This window comes from Panthera leo, chromosome A3 (assembly GCF_018350215.1).
Source record: "Panthera leo isolate Ple1 chromosome A3, P.leo_Ple1_pat1.1, whole genome shotgun sequence".
NCBI lineage: Eukaryota > Metazoa > Chordata > Mammalia > Carnivora > Felidae > Panthera > Panthera leo.
In genome coordinates, this window is record NC_056681.1 from 57,218,300 (window position 1) to 57,236,426 (window position 18,127).

An 18,127-nucleotide genomic window follows, 5' to 3' on the forward strand; every position below is an offset into this window, starting at 1 on the left:
AGTACTACGGGTCTTTCTCCACAATGCTACTTTCTTACAGATGTATGTACAGCTTATGTTTACTGGCACCTCATATCTGTCTAATCCTTATGACATTCTAAGCCTCTTTGTAAGCTTAATCTGGTTGCTTTTCATGAAAATATAAGTCAAATTATGTACTGAACTGAAGAGACCATCATCAATTGAGTAAAACAGTTAAAGTGGTACTCAGGGACATATTACTGTCCCCCGAGAGAAACAGATTTGTAAAATTTTGCTTATCTCAATTATATTGATTTCCATCACTCACTTTATCTCTTTGTATCCAAATTTATAATTCTGGGTAGACACACACACACACACACACACACACTCTTATGTGTTGATGATAGATACACAGATAAGTACCAAATGCTGACACTTCATCCACCATGCACCTTTCTAAGTGGCTTTAATATTCAACTTCAATAAATACATTTCATATATTAGTCAAAACAGTGACTAAATGGCCAGGAATAGCACACCTAGTAGCATTTTTTTTAAGTCGTACCCTCCACCCCCAAACTGAACACCATCATTCAGCTTCTCTGCACAGTTTTTCCATCCAGTTCCAGTGCATGTACCACCTGCTGCCCGACCAAACTGAACCCCCAGAGCAAATACAGTATGGAAAGACAACAGCTTTCCCCAAGTCCAAGGGCTTGAGGAACTGCCCTCTTACTTCACTCCTTCCAGGATGGCACCAAAAAGACATCTCATTTGTTACACTGAAACTTTATGATGCAAAATCAACACACTTACAAAGGGTTTTGACATATTATTTGGAAGCTTCTGAAAATTAATCAGTACACCGAATAGAAGCAAATACACTATCCCAAATCACACATGAGGCTGTTACGAGAATATACTGCATATTTCTGCTATTTTAAAGTATATTTTACATATAGACACAGCACACAGAACTCACCTTCCTTCCTTCCGCAGATTGCTGGTAAGTAGATGGGGAAATGCATCTGAATTAATGTGATTGATGCATTACAACTATGAAATACTTCCAAAGTGTGTATCTGTGTAAAAGTGTCATACACATCAGATATTCAGCCAATTGCCTTGTGATAAATATATGGTAGCCGCATAAGTGTATTAGAAAACGAGGATAACCATCTGAAATTTATAAATATTCAAACCTTTACTGAAAGCAGCTTGTATGTGAAATTTAAATGACACATAATACACTAGAAAAAAGGCTCCATTCCAAAGTTCTACAAAAAGGAATTGTATTTACAGATGACATGAACTAATCAAATACATCTAGCATCGTCTGGAAAACTTAATGGCATGCCATAACTTAATATCACAGCAAATATGCATAACAGAACCCATAATTATTTTTCTAATAATCAAGCCAAAAGCAAAGTAAACGGAGCAATATAAAAATGAAAACAGAAAAAGACAAAGGCAAGGATCACAAAAAACATTTATGATATAACTCAGATGTTTGAGAAACCAGTTAAACCCCTGAAGCTTTTTTTTTTGTCTTGTATTCTTGTGTTTGGTTTTTATTGCATGCGAATCCTGTCACTAAACATTAAAATGCCCTCATGATTCTGCAGATACCTCAGACGGTGGCGATCCCTCCAGAAATCCCTCCCACTGAAACAGGTTAATGGAAAGGATAGATGTGTAAGAAGACAGGCGATCTCTCCATCAGGGGAACCGAGGAATGGAAAGCAATAGCCCCTCTATCCCACAGCATCTTCTCGGCGGTCACTCTTAATTTGTCTCTGAGTCCTGCCTTAGGTATTCACAAGGGCCACAGAGCAAAATGCTGTGTCCAGAACAAAGCTCTCATACCACACAGGTTCTCTGTTCCCTCACCAACACCAAACTGCTCCTTGGTGGAGGTTTCCAAGATGCAAATGCAACGTGGGCTTCTCAGATGGATTTGATTTCAATGAAAATTAGTGCCAAACAAACATCTTTGATATGCAAAACATCTACATGTCTACACTAGCAAGTAAGAAAGAATTATTCACCAACCAGCACAAAGTTTTCTTCCAGGAGGTTAAAGGAAATAGCAGATCTGTAAATGTTAAAATACCTATTGTAAAGATGAAGGAACTGAGAGACAATAATTAAGGGAATCAAATTATCAGAAGAACTACAACCTAGAAAATCTTGGGGAAAGTTACTATTTCATGGTCTTTAATACAGCAAGGCTATTATTTCATGTGGAAATATTTTGAAAGTTTATAGCTAGTGCATATTAAAAGCACATTTCATCAATAAATTTTCACATGCTGAACATATTAGCCTATAATTTTAAATAGGAATTTTAAAATATCAAACAGAACTCTGAACTAAGCTAAGGTGCTTGGTTGTTACATATTTTCAGCCATGTTACATATAATTAATCCACTGAGCTCGTGAAAACCCAGTCTGCATCATATGTAATTTGGCAGTGCAGATTTGCCACTTTTAAACATAGTTTAAGGTTTATGCAAGCATGCACAATTAAGTAACCTAAGTGATTAAGTAAGTAACCAAACCACTGTTGGGGAGAATGTGGAATAAGCACACATTCTCAGTCTGGTTGTGGCCCATTTCAGCCGATGTGTTTAACTGATAGCACACTGCTATCTATTTTTAAGGCATAAATAATTGGCTCACAGGAGTCAGTGAATGTGTATGGGGATACACATGTGTGTGGAGAAGAAATGGAGTAAGTTCTCTGACAACATTTGTATTCCGTTCTTAATTATTCTCCAAAGATTTTTTTTTTTAATAGCAGCAGAAGTGAACGCCAAGAAGGAAGCTTTCAATCAAAGCTTCACTGGCCCAGGTGGTGGTGTTATGCCATTAACAGGCCTTTGTAACCTGCGTGAGCTTTAACAGGTGCAATGAAAGGGAGGCCCATGTTACCTGCTCCTTACAGAACTAGGTTCTTGATAGCACCTATGTGAGATGGACACATGTGGCTGTTGGGAAAGACTCTAGGACCTTCCTATTAGGGGAAGTCACAAGTAAAATATAAAAGTGAACTTCAAATAGCAACTAAATAGCTCACCAACTAATTCTATGCTGGGATCACCAAAACAAAATGAAAAAAAAAAATTCTCTCTTCTAAAACCTCTCAAGAAAACATGGGTGGCAACAGTTTGATTAGTGATGTATCTGAATCTGCTCAAGAAAACATGGGAGGCAACTGTTTGATTAGTGATGTATCTGAATATGCCGTCCAATAACTAGAAATAGTAATCCTGCTAGCAAAGAAAAAAATATCCCCGCTGGGGCCAGAAAAAATGACCAGCCATAGAGAACAGAAGGGGTGAACTCCAAGCAGTCTCTCATTTTCATGTTTTTGTAGCCTTCCATGTCAGCCACTGCCTGGACCCAGATGACATACAGCATCACCACCAGGGAAAACAGGATGCCTGGGAAGGACAAAACGAAAGACCTTTAGGCTTTATGAAGATGTTTTCCCAAGAACGCTAACCAATCATTTGCCTGATGATATGTCTCTAAAAATAGCATCCTAGCCAAGTCACCTACTTTGTGTCAGACTTTTTATTTATGTGTCTTATATGCACACTGTCTATCTTTAATTTTCAAAGCGTTGAGATGAGAGCTATGGCAACATAAGAACAATGGCAACAGCTGTCATGCATTTACTGAGTACTTACTGTATGCCAGGCTCTGTATTAGGCGTTTGTGAACATAAGAGTCAAAGATCCTGCCTGGTGGAATTTCTTCTAACATTTCCCATCTGTACTGTATGTCTGGTTTGGGGTGAGCACTGTAATATATTATTTATTGCTGTATACAATAAACTGGTAAAAATAGGTACCATTATCCCTCGGTTTTAACTAGCAGTTTTCAGAGCTGATTTTCAGCTCAGGTCTTTCCGACTGTTGTTATGTTATTATAACACAGCTGACTGGTGCTATGGGTAATTGTGTCCATGAAAACAGAAGCTGAAGTGAGTACCAGACAAGAACGGAGATGAAAGCACTGGACTAATGTAAAAGAATATACATGATTCTTTCGAATTGAAATACATACGGTAAGATGGATCACGGCATAAAGGAAACATTGCCTGGAAAAAGTTCAGTGGACTATAAAACCACAGGTTTAAGAGCAAGAGTCTTACCAAACAAAAGAAAGGAAGTAAAAAGAATGTGGGGATGTGGGGAGGGAGCAATATGACAGGAGAGCTTCACGGATGCTAAAATTTGAGAACACCACAAAGCATATACTTTTCCATGTGGCAGCTACTGAAAAAAAAACAGAAGGGAGCAGCACTTCTGAGCTGCAGACCCAGGTGAGTCAGCTGGCTGACTCACTCACTAGTGACAGATCCGGAGCAGGACGCAGCCTGAAGGATTCAAATCTGTCCCTAAGCAAAATATACTTGAGGTCATTTGCTAGCTGTTCAAAAGTTCAATCCAAACCTGTCAAGGACCTATTAGTTTTTGAATTAAGGAACAGAAGCATCAGGCATCAAATCTCCATATTCTAATTGCCAGTCAGTCTGAAAGGTAAACATAACCCTGGGACTGAGAGCAGAGATGGTGGCATATTGGTAGGACACAGTAGCTTTTAGGAGCCTAGCCATTAATCACCCTTCCCCAGTTGATTGTGCTCCTACAGTATTTAGGATGCCCTCTCTCTCTTGGGCCATCAATTGCATAAAGAATCTTGAGAAGCACTCACAAAAGAAGAAGGGCTCATAAATATGCCGAGGTGAGTCTCAAACTTTCTCATAATCGTGATACAAAGTACAGAGCAATGAAGAATCAACATAGATGCTTCACTAATAGGAAACATCCTTCACACTGTGGTCTGTAATGTAAATGCAAATACGGCAGCACAGAAGAGTGCAATTTAACCACCGAACAACAGCGATGTCAGAGAGAAATAGTAAAGTCATAGCCGGCGAGCAAACTCCTCGCAGAGCCGTACCTCAGATGTTGACAACAATATGGCAAGGCCATGTGTTGTCGAGCAACTCTGTGCATTTCAATACATTTTCCTGCAAATATATAGACACCGTTCTCTCCTAATGTAAAAGTTTGGCTTAGTTATTTGCATACCATTTGCCTTATGCAAACACACTGCAAACCTTTGTTATTATTTGCGGATATGTTTCTTTATCTCTCTTCCGTCATATGAATCTCTTGTGCTTTCAGGTATTTTTATTAAAAAAAAAAAAAAGAAAACTGCCTTTGTGAAAAACTAGAAGCCTTATTTGTATATCCTTTCAAAAGTTACAAAACTCATTACTGAATTTAGAGTATTCAAAAAAACACATTGCAGGTAATCATGTGGAGATTTTTTATAAGGAAGAATTAACTTATACTGAAAATATACTTAAATATTAAAAAATATACTTAAAAACTGCTGTTATTCAAGAGCATTTGCATCCTGAAAGCAATGAAAATAGGCATTTCTATCACTGCAGTCTTTAACTTGTTCACCAACTGAGGATACTGTCCATTTAATTCATATCATACCAGTTTATAATTATATCTTCCCATGGGGTAAGACAGAGTTTCCTTACCTATTAAATCGCCACTGTTTTATACCAGTGTGTGTATGTGTGCATGTATACACTTGCACATGGAGACAGAGACAGACAGAAAGAAAATGAACTAACAGACATTGAAAAGTAAGAATTTATGATGGGGAGTCTGCGTGAGACATCTGGCCAACAGAGGAATCAGGAGACTGTTACATAGAGGTACACTGATGAAACAAATAAATATATTGAGGTTAGTTGGAATCATGTTCTTCACCGCCTGAAAGGGGAGTTACAAATTTGGAAAGGGGAAAAGTTAGAATAAACTCTATTCTATTTGTTTGGAGTTAAATATATCAGTGTGAATTTATGGTTCTAGGTAGATAGACAGATAGATGATGGATAGATAGATAATAGAGAAGTAAAAGTGTGTGTGTGTGTGTGTGTGTGTGTGTGTGTGTGTGTGTGTGTGTGTGTTAAAATATACCCGTGTGTATATGCCTACATATATTACCTGGTTCTTTTCCCTGAGAGGGTCTGAGAGCAGTAACACCCCAGTAGCATGGAACATACCAAGTATCCAGATCTTCGCTTCTAAATATCAGACCCAAGCATCTCAAAGAAATAGTTGTATCCAGGCTGGGACAGAAAGTACCAGGTAAGTCAGGAACATCAGATGTGCTCAAGGAATTGTGGGAGTGTTTCAGAAGTGAGCTTCAGGGACTTCCCCAGACAGTTCTGAGGCAATCTGACTATCAAACAACAAATGGAATGGTACATTATACCTCACTGAATAAAATAGAAATCTGAGCCCACAGTGATATAAATAAATGAATAAATAAATTAGCAGGGAGATGGGAAAGCTTTTCCTTACAGAATGCTAACTTATAAATGTAGAAGGAATAGTTGAGTTAGAAATTGCCATTTGGCAATCATTTAAGTAATAATTCAGGCAAGAAACAAAAATGGATGCTAAAACTAGTAAATGAAATGTAGATGAGAAATAAATATTTACACAGGCTCAAAGTCTCTTCCCACAAGACACTTATCAATCTGTAAAGGGGAAAACAGTAATTTTATACTGAAGAAACCTAGCAAATATCACCTTATTCAAATGATCAAAGTGAACATCACCAGTGGCATGACATATTCATGTCACTAACCACCTTGTTAGACACAATGAGAACAGCACAGCATCACTGCTGCGATGCAGCCAAAAATGAAGAGCCTAAATCCAGCCGTAGGAAAACATCAGACACGCCAACTCAGGAACACTGTAGAAAATCACAGGCCTGTACTCTTGTAGAGTCAAAGTCATGAAGGTCTACCTAGGATTTATTCTGGTCTGATGGAGATTCGAATGACACAACTACTAAATGCAAAGCATGTTCCAGGACTGGATCCTTTTGCTGTGAAAGACATTATTGAGATGGTTAGTGAAACGTGAATGGAGTCTCTGGGTGAAGAGACTTTCAAGTTCAATGTAAATGTGAAAATATTTCAAAACAAAAACCAAAATGAACGAATAAAAAAAAGTGTAGTGGGAATCTGTGGCTATGCGTGTTATAAAGAGCATATATATGCTCTATATACATGGGGGAATGGGAGGAGGGTATGTGTGTTCATATATGTAGCAAGATACATCTTCTTTCCGCAACTTTATTTGTGACTATTACTGAACAGTAGTATTACTGATCCGGTTCACCTACCAAGTGGAGAGTCTCATCTGGGAGAATACTAACAGCAAAATACTATGGAAAAATCTTAATTATTATCCCGTGATATCTTAAAGGACTCTCATTCATGAAAATATAACTAATAACTGTCTTGAGCAACAAGTGATTTGCATTTCAAGCTCACCTGCCACTATGATTTTAGCAGAAATAGAAAATATTGCTAGTATTTAGGTAATAATTTACTTCTAAAATTAAGTTAGATTTAAGTTTGGTCATATTTTGAAAGCATGATTTATTTCCAATTAAATTTAAAAATACCTAGTTTTTGGAAGACCAACAAAAATTCATAAAAGAACTCACTGGAGGCATAATCAAAGTAAGGTACCAAAACCCATGAAGATTTGTGATAATAAAATCATGGACAAATAAGTCACAAGAACCTGTTGGTTCCCTTATTAATTAGCAGTGTGAGGAAGAGCCATTAAACTTATGATTTCACACGGATTCTCTTACGAAGTTGAAAACTTTTCCCTCTAAATATCAAGAATTCAGGGAATCTGGGTGGCTTAGTCAGTTAAGCATCCAACTTGATTTTGGCTCAGGTCATGATCTCATGGTTCATGGCTTCGAGCTCCACATGGGGCTCTGTGCTGACAGCATGGAGTCTGCTTGGGATTCTCTTTCTCTCTCTCTCTCTCTCTTTCTCTCTCCTGTCTCTCTACCCCTCCCCTGCTCTCTCTCTCTCGCTCTCTCTCTCTCTCTAAAAAATAAACAAACATTAAAAAAATTAAAAAATATCAAAAATTCAATTTGGAAAGCATTTTCTCTGAAACAAAAGTCACATAAAATTTAGTCACAAATGGCCATCAGGAACACAATTGCTAATGATTAACAATATGGAAATGATCACAATGTGGAAAAAAAATACAAAAGAATTTTCCCCAACACCAAGTCACAGACTGAAAAATAAAATTACATGTCCTCAATATTTCATAGAAAAAAGTATGGAAAAATAAGACATACTATGAAGATTTTATATACTATCTTATAAAAAACAAATTTAAAAATGTAGTCCTAGGGAAAAGTTAGCCACAAGAATGGAAACTCTTCAAAAAGACAGGCAAATGTCAAACCCCTATATCCTTGCCTAGAAATAGACATATTTGTATTAAAAAACAAAAGCCTTTTGGAGTTACTGAAAAACTATAAGCTTGATCTTTAACTGCTTAGATGTAACTGAACTGCCTTGAAATGTGTTTTAAAACTTCTTTTTTTAATGTTTATTTATTTTTGAGAGAGACAGAGACAGAATGCGAGTGGGGAGGGGCAGAGAGAGAGGGAGACACAGAATCTGAAACAGGCTCCAGGCTCTGAGCTGTCAGCACAGAGCCCGACGCGGGGCTTGAGCTCACGAACTGTGAGATCATGACCTGAGCAGAAGTCGGACGCTCAACTGACTGAGCCACCCACGCACCCCTTGAAATGTGTTTTAACAACTTGAATCACAATTAGCTATTGGTCACTTGGGAAAGAATCATAAACTCAAGATGCTTCCATTGGCCTCTCTGTGTCATGCTCCCACACAAATTCAGTGGCAACTCATTTCAGCTTTCATTGGGCACTGAAAATGTCACAGAATTCCGTAGTCAAAAAAATGCATTATGTAGAAAGCTGAAGTGAACAGTAAATTAGAATTAGAAAAAAATTGCCTTTTCTCTACCTGGAGGATGCATGTATTCTAGAGACAGGGCAATATTCAGCAAGGGAATCTACACAGAACTACAAAGTAAGCTTCAAAACATTTTAGGATGGGGTGCTTAGTGGCTAAGTCAGTTAAGTGTCTGATTCAGCTCGTGTCATGGTCTCATGGTTCATGGGTTCAAGCGCCGCATCGGGCTCTGTGCTGACAGCTTGAAGCCTGCTTTGGATTCTGTGTCTCCCTCTCTCTCTGCGTACAACCCCCCAACCCCTATTGTTCTCTGTCTCTCCCTCTCTATCAAAAATAAACATTAAAAAAAAATTTAGGATGATAGCTTCAGCTTGCTTCTTGCATCTATTTTCAGAAGATGAAAATGAGGTCTGCAATAGTCAACTGCCACAAGGTCAAAGTAGCCTGTGGCATAACACAAACGGCCACCCTGATACACCCTGATAGCAGGTATAACACACTAGGCTGAAGACATTCAAAAGACATTCTACAATATAGAGAAAATATTCCAAGGAGCTGGTGGGAGATGAGGTTACTTTTCTAGGTGGAGTTCCCTGGAGGGCAGGGAGAGGGTTCATGCTAATGACAGAAATGAAGAAAAAATCTGGAGTGTGGTAAGAGTACAAAGGATAGCATGGCAACTGTGGATCTGACATGCCCAGAAGAAAGAACAAAAATGAAACAAAAAGCAATGTATTTACTGTCATTTTCTAAAAGGAAACACAGCAATTAATCAAGAAATACATAACGAATGCCTCCTTTGTTCTGCATAGGGACACTGAGAAGCATGACTGACAAAGTCCCCAAAAGGGGCTTTTGCAGAAGATTCATAAACAGTTTTCATACAAACATGTTTTAACTTATCCCATACTCATATTTGAAAGTATTATATTAAGCCCCAACGGTTTGAAGTTTGTTCCAATGTGTAAAAAGCATTCCAGGCTCATTGTTTCTCTTTTTCATTTTTTTTTAAAACCGAGGTATAATTCAGATAGAGAAAAATGTACAAATTTTAAGTGTATGGTTTGATGAGCTTTGATAAATGTAAACATCAGTGTAGCCACAGTCCATTGAAAACAGAACATATTCATCACTGTCACTACAGAAAGGTTCTTCATGCCTCCTCACACCCTCACCCAAAGCATCTATCACTATAGCAGAGTTTTGCCCTCAGAACTCCATAGGAATGAAAGCATGACCACATGCAGTTTTTGTCTCTGGCTGTTCATACTCAACATGATGACTGAGAATTCACCCACATTGTACATGTGCTAGCCATTCCCAGCTTTTTACTGCTGAGCACTGTCCCATTGTAGGAACAGACCACATTCTACTCATCCATTTATCTATGGGTGACCACTTGGGTTCTTTCTAGGTCTTGGGGATAATGAATTAAGCCACCACTATGAATATTTTGGTTTGTGATGCTCCAACTCAAACATAGAATCTTGAAGTGATGGCTACATCTCCTTAGACAAATGGCTTTGTCCCTTCCCTGTCATTATCTGGCCTCATGTTTTTATTTACTCAACCAAACCGATACAATGTCTATCAGATTTCCCAAATATTCATTACTTTCTTAGGTTGGCATGATCATCATAGGCATTAAACATTCTGCGTATCCGATAGTCTGTTCTCTCTCGAGAAAGAGTTATTGATACAGAATGATCATGAGGGTTTATCCATCCATACAAGTCATTAGGGATTTCATCCGGAAAGCGGTTTTCGCTTAACTCCACGGAAGTATTTACTCACAGTCACACTCACTAAGCAGCAAGCGGCTGAACAGCACAGGCCTGGATTCTGACTGCCCTGGTTTAAACCTGACCTCAAAGGTACACAGGTTAGAAAGCTTCACACTTTCCCAGCTGAGCAACCTTGACAAAGTTCTGTACTTGTCTCTGTCTCAGGGTCTTTGCTGGTAAAATAGAGATGGTGCCAGTGCCTCCCACAGAGAGCAGTCATGGAGAATGAATGGAAGTAAAACACTTAGCAAGGTGTCTGGAACAGGACAAGCATATAACAGGCATGGGCTAGTTTGGTTATTATCATTGTTTTTATTGAGCTTTGGCATGAGCTCCTGCTAACAGCTAGCAAATATTATTCTCTGAAATCTTTTAAGGCATCAGAGCTTCTCATATGACTGGGCTATTTCAGGACTGGCCAAGAGGCAAGAAGATAAACTGCCATGGTGCCTTCCAGTTCTGAGATTTCAGAAGTGAGGGAGTGCCCATGTCTTATTAGAATGCTCCACCAGGTGGCACCAGTCACCCCGCAGGCCCATTGCTGAATATTTCAGAAAGGGTAACAGGTGAATCCAGACTTATGCTCACTTCTATATATTAAGGACATTTTCTTTTTCTTTTTTTTCCCCCTTTTTAAAAAATTTTATTTATTTATTTTTTAGTTTACATCCAAGTTAGCTAGCATACAGTGCAATAATGATTTCAGTAGTAGATTCCAGTGATTTATCCCCTATGTATAACACCCAGTGCTCATCCCAACAAGTGTCTTCCTTAATTCCCCTTACCCATTTAGCCCATCCCCCCACCCAAAACCCCTACAGCAGCCCTGAGTTTGTTCTCTTATTTAAGAGTCTCTTATGTTTTGCCCCTTCCTTTTTTTATATATTAATATCTTTTGCTTCCCTTCTATATATTAAGGACATTTTCTGCTTTAAGTATCCAGTGAGCAAACTTCTTGTCCCTCCCCAACAGCACTTTAGTTATAGAAATCTCTATGACAGACTCTTAGCATATGTCAATCTGGTCATTTGGAGGAGTCTGTATCTAATGTGCTTCTCTTTCCTACAAGTAAGTATAAAGGGGGGAAAAGGCCTCAGAAAATACCTAAAAATTTTACTAAAAAAGGCAATACGCCTTTTTCATGCACTACTAGTTATTCTGAGCAACGTGACTATTTGGGGGAAGGATGTTGAACAAAACAGAATATTTGGAAAGAAACTGAGTCCCTCCTAGCTAAATTAATAACAGATGTTAATGATACACATACTTTAAAAAAGGAGAATGAAGTGATGGAAACTCATTCTGCCTTCCCACCATACCAAAATCTAACCCCACACCAGAGATGCCATTTATAAACAGGAAAGGATCTTGTCACCCTACACATCTGAAAATTCCCTTTTGGTGTGATTAATTATACTCCCAAAATACAATGACGTATGAGTAAAAGCATTCATCTGCCAGGCTGTAGCTCTAGTTCTCAGAAGGAACCACACAGATGCATTTTTAAAAGGTTATGGAGAGCATTTATTCATGTTTGCAATCCAAGGTTTTCCAGAAAGTCCCAGTAACACTATTACTGAACTGAGCTCTCATACCCTAGGTTTATCTGGGCAGTAGCGGGACCATCACCCTGGAAGTCTCCAACGAGGACACACATACACACCAAGCTCAGGGTGGAGACTCAGGAGCATAAGAGCTCTCTTCCTCACACTCCTCGTCCCTTCCCAGCCTTCAGGTGGCTGGGGTGGTGGAGATTCGCAGACCTGGGTCTCACTCATCCCTTCTGAACTCTCCTCTGGGGACCTGCCCCTTCACTCCAGCATCATATACCTACCACAGTGGTGCCCTGTTCGAAACTGAGCCAGGACACGTCTGGTCCTAACAGCCTGTTACACACATTCCAACTGATAAGGCCACGTGGGAAAAAATAAACTTTCAAAGAAGTATCCAAGAAAGAAAAGTAATAAGTTTTTAAAGTATTCTTGTAAATAAAAATTCTTCAGAGTTCTTTCCTATGTAGTATCGACCAAGGTTGACTTATTCCAGCACTTGACGTTTACATGAAATGTCATAGAGAGGATATTTAAAATTCCACATCAAAATTTGAAGGGAGGCCTTCCCACATTATAATAGTATCAGTATCCAAAACAATACTTTCCCTGAACAAATTCCCAAATATTACAACTGAAGGCACAAATCCAGAGGACAAGGCAAGTACTTCTAGAAAGTTGTCACAGCAAGTACGAAGCAGGTACTTAGAAAGCAGATCTCGTGTACTAAGCATTTTTACTGAGCAAAAGAGAAATCCAAGCTGTCATTCTGTATTTCATAAAAATCAGAGACACTAATTCTACTATAAGAAGTATATCTGGCTGATGTATCAGTATCCTACAGTTTTCATTAGTCCCCCCTTCTTTTCCTCCTCCACTCGCCTCCAACAAAACACAGCTATGAATAAAATGTTAAGTCCTGGACTTTGGTAAAATATTCTGTTCCCCACTGGGAGGTCATGTTTGTGATCCTCTCCTAAGAGCCTACCTCTGGTGCACTAGGAAAGACCCAGAAGCTCTAGAAAAGCCATTCTGGCAAGCATTTGCCGGTCTTCCAGGTCTGTTAGGCTAACACAGAGGCCCCTTTGCTTGTCCAGGGTTAAGTGGCTGTTTATAGCCTGGATCTCTCACTATATAGACATGGAGACAGCAGGTGCAAGCAGGGAGATGCGTATGCCTGTAAGTTTAGAGCGCCTGCCTCTGGACCGTCAGCAATTCTTCCCTAATCCCTTCCTGCCCATGGTCTTCTGTTTCCTCCACATACTCTGCTCTTGCTCTGCTTTATCTGGAGGAAGACGTGAGAAGCAAGGAATGACACTGAGTACTTCCTGGAAGCCACGTGTTCACTGTCAGCCAAAAAAAAAAAAAAAAAAAAGAGAGAGAGAGAGAGAGAGAGAACATCTGAAATATGCCCCTTGGCTTTATGACCTATTTTTTCTAGGATTCAGGTAAAAAAGTATCTTGTAGTTTGCAACCATGACATCTATCTTATCTCATATAGAAATACATGTGCTTAACTGATGAGCTACTACAAATTCCATTGACCTTTTGAAAGAAAAAGGAAAACAAACCACAAATCCGATTTAACTCTGATTCAGTATTTTATGTTGTATTTTGGATTCTGAATTTTATATTCCCTTCATATCCGCTCACCTTTCTTATGCTACTTTTTAAAAAGGGTTCACATCACTACGCTTTTAGAAAGCACTGCCCTCCAGATCTGAAGGGAGCAGGGATGAGCTGTGGAGGGATGTGCTTCAGGCGGTTTATCCCACATGGCAGAGGATTTATACAATTCACCCCAACTCACTCAGTTTGTATCCCTGGTGACCAGTAATAGCTTGGGCAACAGCTGTCTAGGTAACTCTGTGGTCACAGAATGGGATGGGAGTCAAACCACTACTTTGCCTCCAGGGGACTAATTGTTCCAAAGGGCCAATTACACTGCAGAGGTACCATTTACTTCCATTAATACATCCTGGGTCTACTAAAACAAAGGCTGCTATATTCCTGACTTCTAAGAGGTCCCCGTAGTCTCACCAGCCTGAGGGTCCCACAAGGGATTTAGTCAAGATTCAGAAGCTTTTCAGGCACCTCTACCCAGGAGGGACTCAGTCTAGCTCTACAATCAGCAGAAAAACATACTCTCACTTTGTCACTCAGGAAGAGGTGATTTCAATTTTTACAAAGTAAAAATCTTTGTACCCTAATATGCTGCTAAGATGCTGATCTCTACATTTTATGGCTTATCACCCAATGTCAGTGTCCCCGAACTTCCAGACCATGTCATTATTCTTTCCTGTTCACTTAGAAGTCTTACTCAGGCACAACAATTCCTGTATTGATATCACTTTGCCCAGGCACTAGGAATATTCTGTGGTATAATAATTTCCTCCATATAACCTAAATGTTTTGTAATGCGATGCCTACCCATTCTAACTTCTCCTGGATCTTTCCTATAACCTCCAGTATCACAGGGTTAGAAGAAGACCAGTGTCAGCCCCCTTTGGATCTGAAAGTTCTCTGGGAGCCAACATTAAAATAAATTTCAGCACTTGTTTAGACATTGTAGCGTGTATGATTAGACTCACTGAAACAGGTTCTGTAATATAGCAATCCTGACAATTACCATGCACTTGGTTCATACCCGAACCTCCTTGGGGAGCACATGGCCAGAGACTGCCTGAAGAGGAATCTGCCCAGCTGCAAGGAGTGGCCACATATGTCCTCTAAGTTTTGCTCTGAGCCTGTTGACAGAGCAAGAAGAATACCATGGACCCCACTCCTTACTCACACCGACAACTGCGACATCAGCATGACTCAGCTATGCATGGAATGCCCCAAAGCAATCTTCTTGCTAATGCCAAGGAGTCTTTCTACATGCACACACAGCCAGCAATGGCCATTTGGAATTTGGGTATCCCCTGTCCTAAAGTCATCTGTCCAAATAGAGAGAGTGTGCAATCTTGTTTGTGGCATTGATAAAGCTGCCACGGCAACCCTGGGCCCAAGCTGCACCTGTCACTAACTGCCCAGCAGAGCACAGAGCATTGGCACAGGCCAGCATGGGAGATTCAGGCAACGAATGATGAGGCCCATAAAAAAAAAAAAAAAAAAACAAAGAGATTGTATAATACCAGATGCATGGAATGAGATCTCTTCATTTTGAAAATATAAAATCTGACCAAAGAAAGCATTATAAATTCAATTCTGTTAAATTCAGTAGATGATTATATGCATGGGTCCATATTAAATGTGGTACACAAAAATCCGGCTGGCCCCAAAACCTAGTGTTTAGTACATATTTTCCTAGTGTTCCTATAGCATAGCATGTAAGTTTCCATCTTCAGCTTTGAAAGGATAACTTGCTTATTAACATCACCTGAGAATGTCAATAATAGACAATTAAAAGGTTTTACAAATTCTTCTATCAAAGTACTCAAGCTTCAGGATAATTTATTAGCCCCATAACTGCCTTAACAAAATTGTGCTTCATTGTGGAAATTGCCACTGAACCATAAACTTTAGTTATTCCTGGGAACATCATTTTTTCTGCCCGAGCTAATAAAATGAACAGTAATATTTTGTCCCATCCAACAGAATATCTCTCTGTGTTTTGGGGAAACAAATAGCCCTATATAAACACTAAAGAATTCTGCCCTGAAGAAAATTAAAAGTCAAATTTGAAAGGACGTGTCCTCATAATTGTCCAGTTCAGTTGCTTTCAGAATGGGTCCCAGAATACCATGGGCACCTCTCAATTCCTAGGGGCTATTGCATGAAGACTTGGCAAGGAGGACCTCAGCCCCATACCCACATACAGCAAAGATTCATTGAAAAGAGAAAACCCACTGGTCATAAGCATAGGAGTATATATCAAATGCTTTACCTTCCTATAGAGTTCTCAGCCAAATATAATTCTCTGAATATACTATTTTCTTGTACAATTTAAAAATGACCAACTTTTTCTTTTTCAAAAGCACTAAACACACACAGAGACACATAATTCTTCGATCAGACTAAACCAAGGATCAGAGCACTTCTGAGTATAAAGCAACTATGCTATCCATAATATGTACTAAACTAACGCTATTACAGTTAACCCTTGAACAATGTAGCATTAGGAGCACTGACCTTATGCGCAGTTGAAAATCTGCCTATATCTTTTAACTCCCCCAAATTTATCTGCAGTTGAAAATTTGCCTATAACTTTTAACTCCCCTAAACTTAATGACTAATAGCCTACTCGACCAGAAGTTTTACTGATAACAGTCGATTAACACATACTTTGTATATGTATTACATATCGTATTCTTACAATAAAGTAAGCTAAGAATAGAAAATGTCACTAATAAAAACATGAGGAAGAAAAAATACATTTATAGAACTGTACTGTATTTATCAAAAAAAGAAATCTGTGTGTAAGTGGACCCAAACAGTTCAAACTATATTGTTCAAGGGTCAACTGTACATAGTTCCCTTATTGGAAAAGATTAAAAAAGAAAAGCAAGGAATGAGAAGAAACAAATATTTACAAACTCTATCAGACAGCTGCTATTTCTGGGAAGACCATGGAAAAATATAAACCTTCACTAGACCTTTGAATGAAGCAAAGGTAGAATGTGGTTTTCCCTCCCTCCTTGAGGGAGAAAAAAAAATTTTGGCTCAGAAAATGGTCAGTTTTAAGATATATAAGGGGTTTAGTCTTACGGAATTATGAATGAAGGAAAGGACATTATAAGTTATGAGACTGAAATGGACCGACACAAAAGGCCACACATTGTCTGAATCCATTTATATGAAATTTCCAGAGAAGGCAAACCCACAGAGACAGAAAGTAGATGATTGTTTACTCAGGGCCAGAAGGAGAAAAAGATGGGAGATGATGAGGTCTCTTTGTGAGGTGATAAAAATATTCTGGAATCAGAGAGTGGTAATATTTGCACAACTCTGGAAACATATTTAAAAACACTGCATTGTATACCTTAAAAAATTTTTAATTTTTTTTTTCAACGTTTTTTATTTATTTTTGGGACAGAGAGAGACAGAGCATGAACGGGGGAGGGGCAGAGAGAGAGGGAGACACAGAATCGGAAACAGGCTCCAGGATCCGAGCCATCAGCCCAGAGCCCGACGCGGGGCTCGAACTCACAGACCGCGAGATCGTGACCTGGCTGAAGTCGGACGCTTAACCGACTGCGCCACCCAGGCGCCCCTACCTTAAAAAATTTTTAATGTTTATTTATTTTTGACAGAGAGAGAGAGAAAGAGAGAGAGAGAGAGAGAGAGAGAGAGAGAGAGAGAGAGAGAGAGAGAACGAGCATGAATAGGGGAGGGGCAGAGAGAGAGGGAGACACAGAATCTGAAACAGGCTCCAGGCTCCGAGCTGTCAGCACAGAGCCGACCTGGGGCTCAGACTCACGGACCACGAGATCATGACCTGAGCTGAAGTCGAATGCTCAACCGACTGAGCTACCCAGGAGCCCTGCATTGTTTATTTTATAAAGGTAAATTTTGTGAAGAAATCCAGGCCCTTGGAAACAAGGTCCTTGAAAAAACAGTGAGGAAAAGAATTGAATATAAGACAAAAGAATGAAGAATGGGTTAAATAGGACTCTGATTTGATGGGTTTTTTTCTTTTTTCTTTTTTTTTTTTTTTTGAGGTCTTTGAATGGAGGATCCATATCTGATTATTCTTGTTTTTATTCCCTCTACAGAATTAAGTACAATATTATGTAAAAAGCGTGCTCAAAGGAACTGTGAATTGACCATCGATTAAATGATGAGGGAACACATGATGAGCTGTCTCTGAAATGATTTAGAGACAACAAAGCTATCCATCCTGTTTCTTTACTGTCATTACCATTTCTACAGAAACACTCTGTCCTTCTTATCTGACATTATAGTATAGCTTAGTCATGTGCAATTTGGTCTTACTATAGTGAAGTTTG

General features: G+C 39.1%; 1 protein-coding gene across 1 annotated transcript in view; it reads right to left on the reverse strand.

Moving 5' to 3' along the window:
• Positions 1 to 1,194: 1,194 nt before the first annotated feature.
• TMEM182 (transmembrane protein 182) overlaps positions 1,195 to 18,127 on the reverse strand; it is a 53,078-nt gene continuing 36,145 nt past the window's right edge. Inside the window, exon 5 of the mRNA XM_042930200.1 lies at positions 1,195 to 3,413. Coding sequence (XP_042786134.1) covers positions 3,193 to 3,413 — 221 coding nt within the window. The 3' untranslated portion in view covers positions 1,195 to 3,192. The remainder of the gene's footprint in view (positions 3,414 to 18,127) is intronic.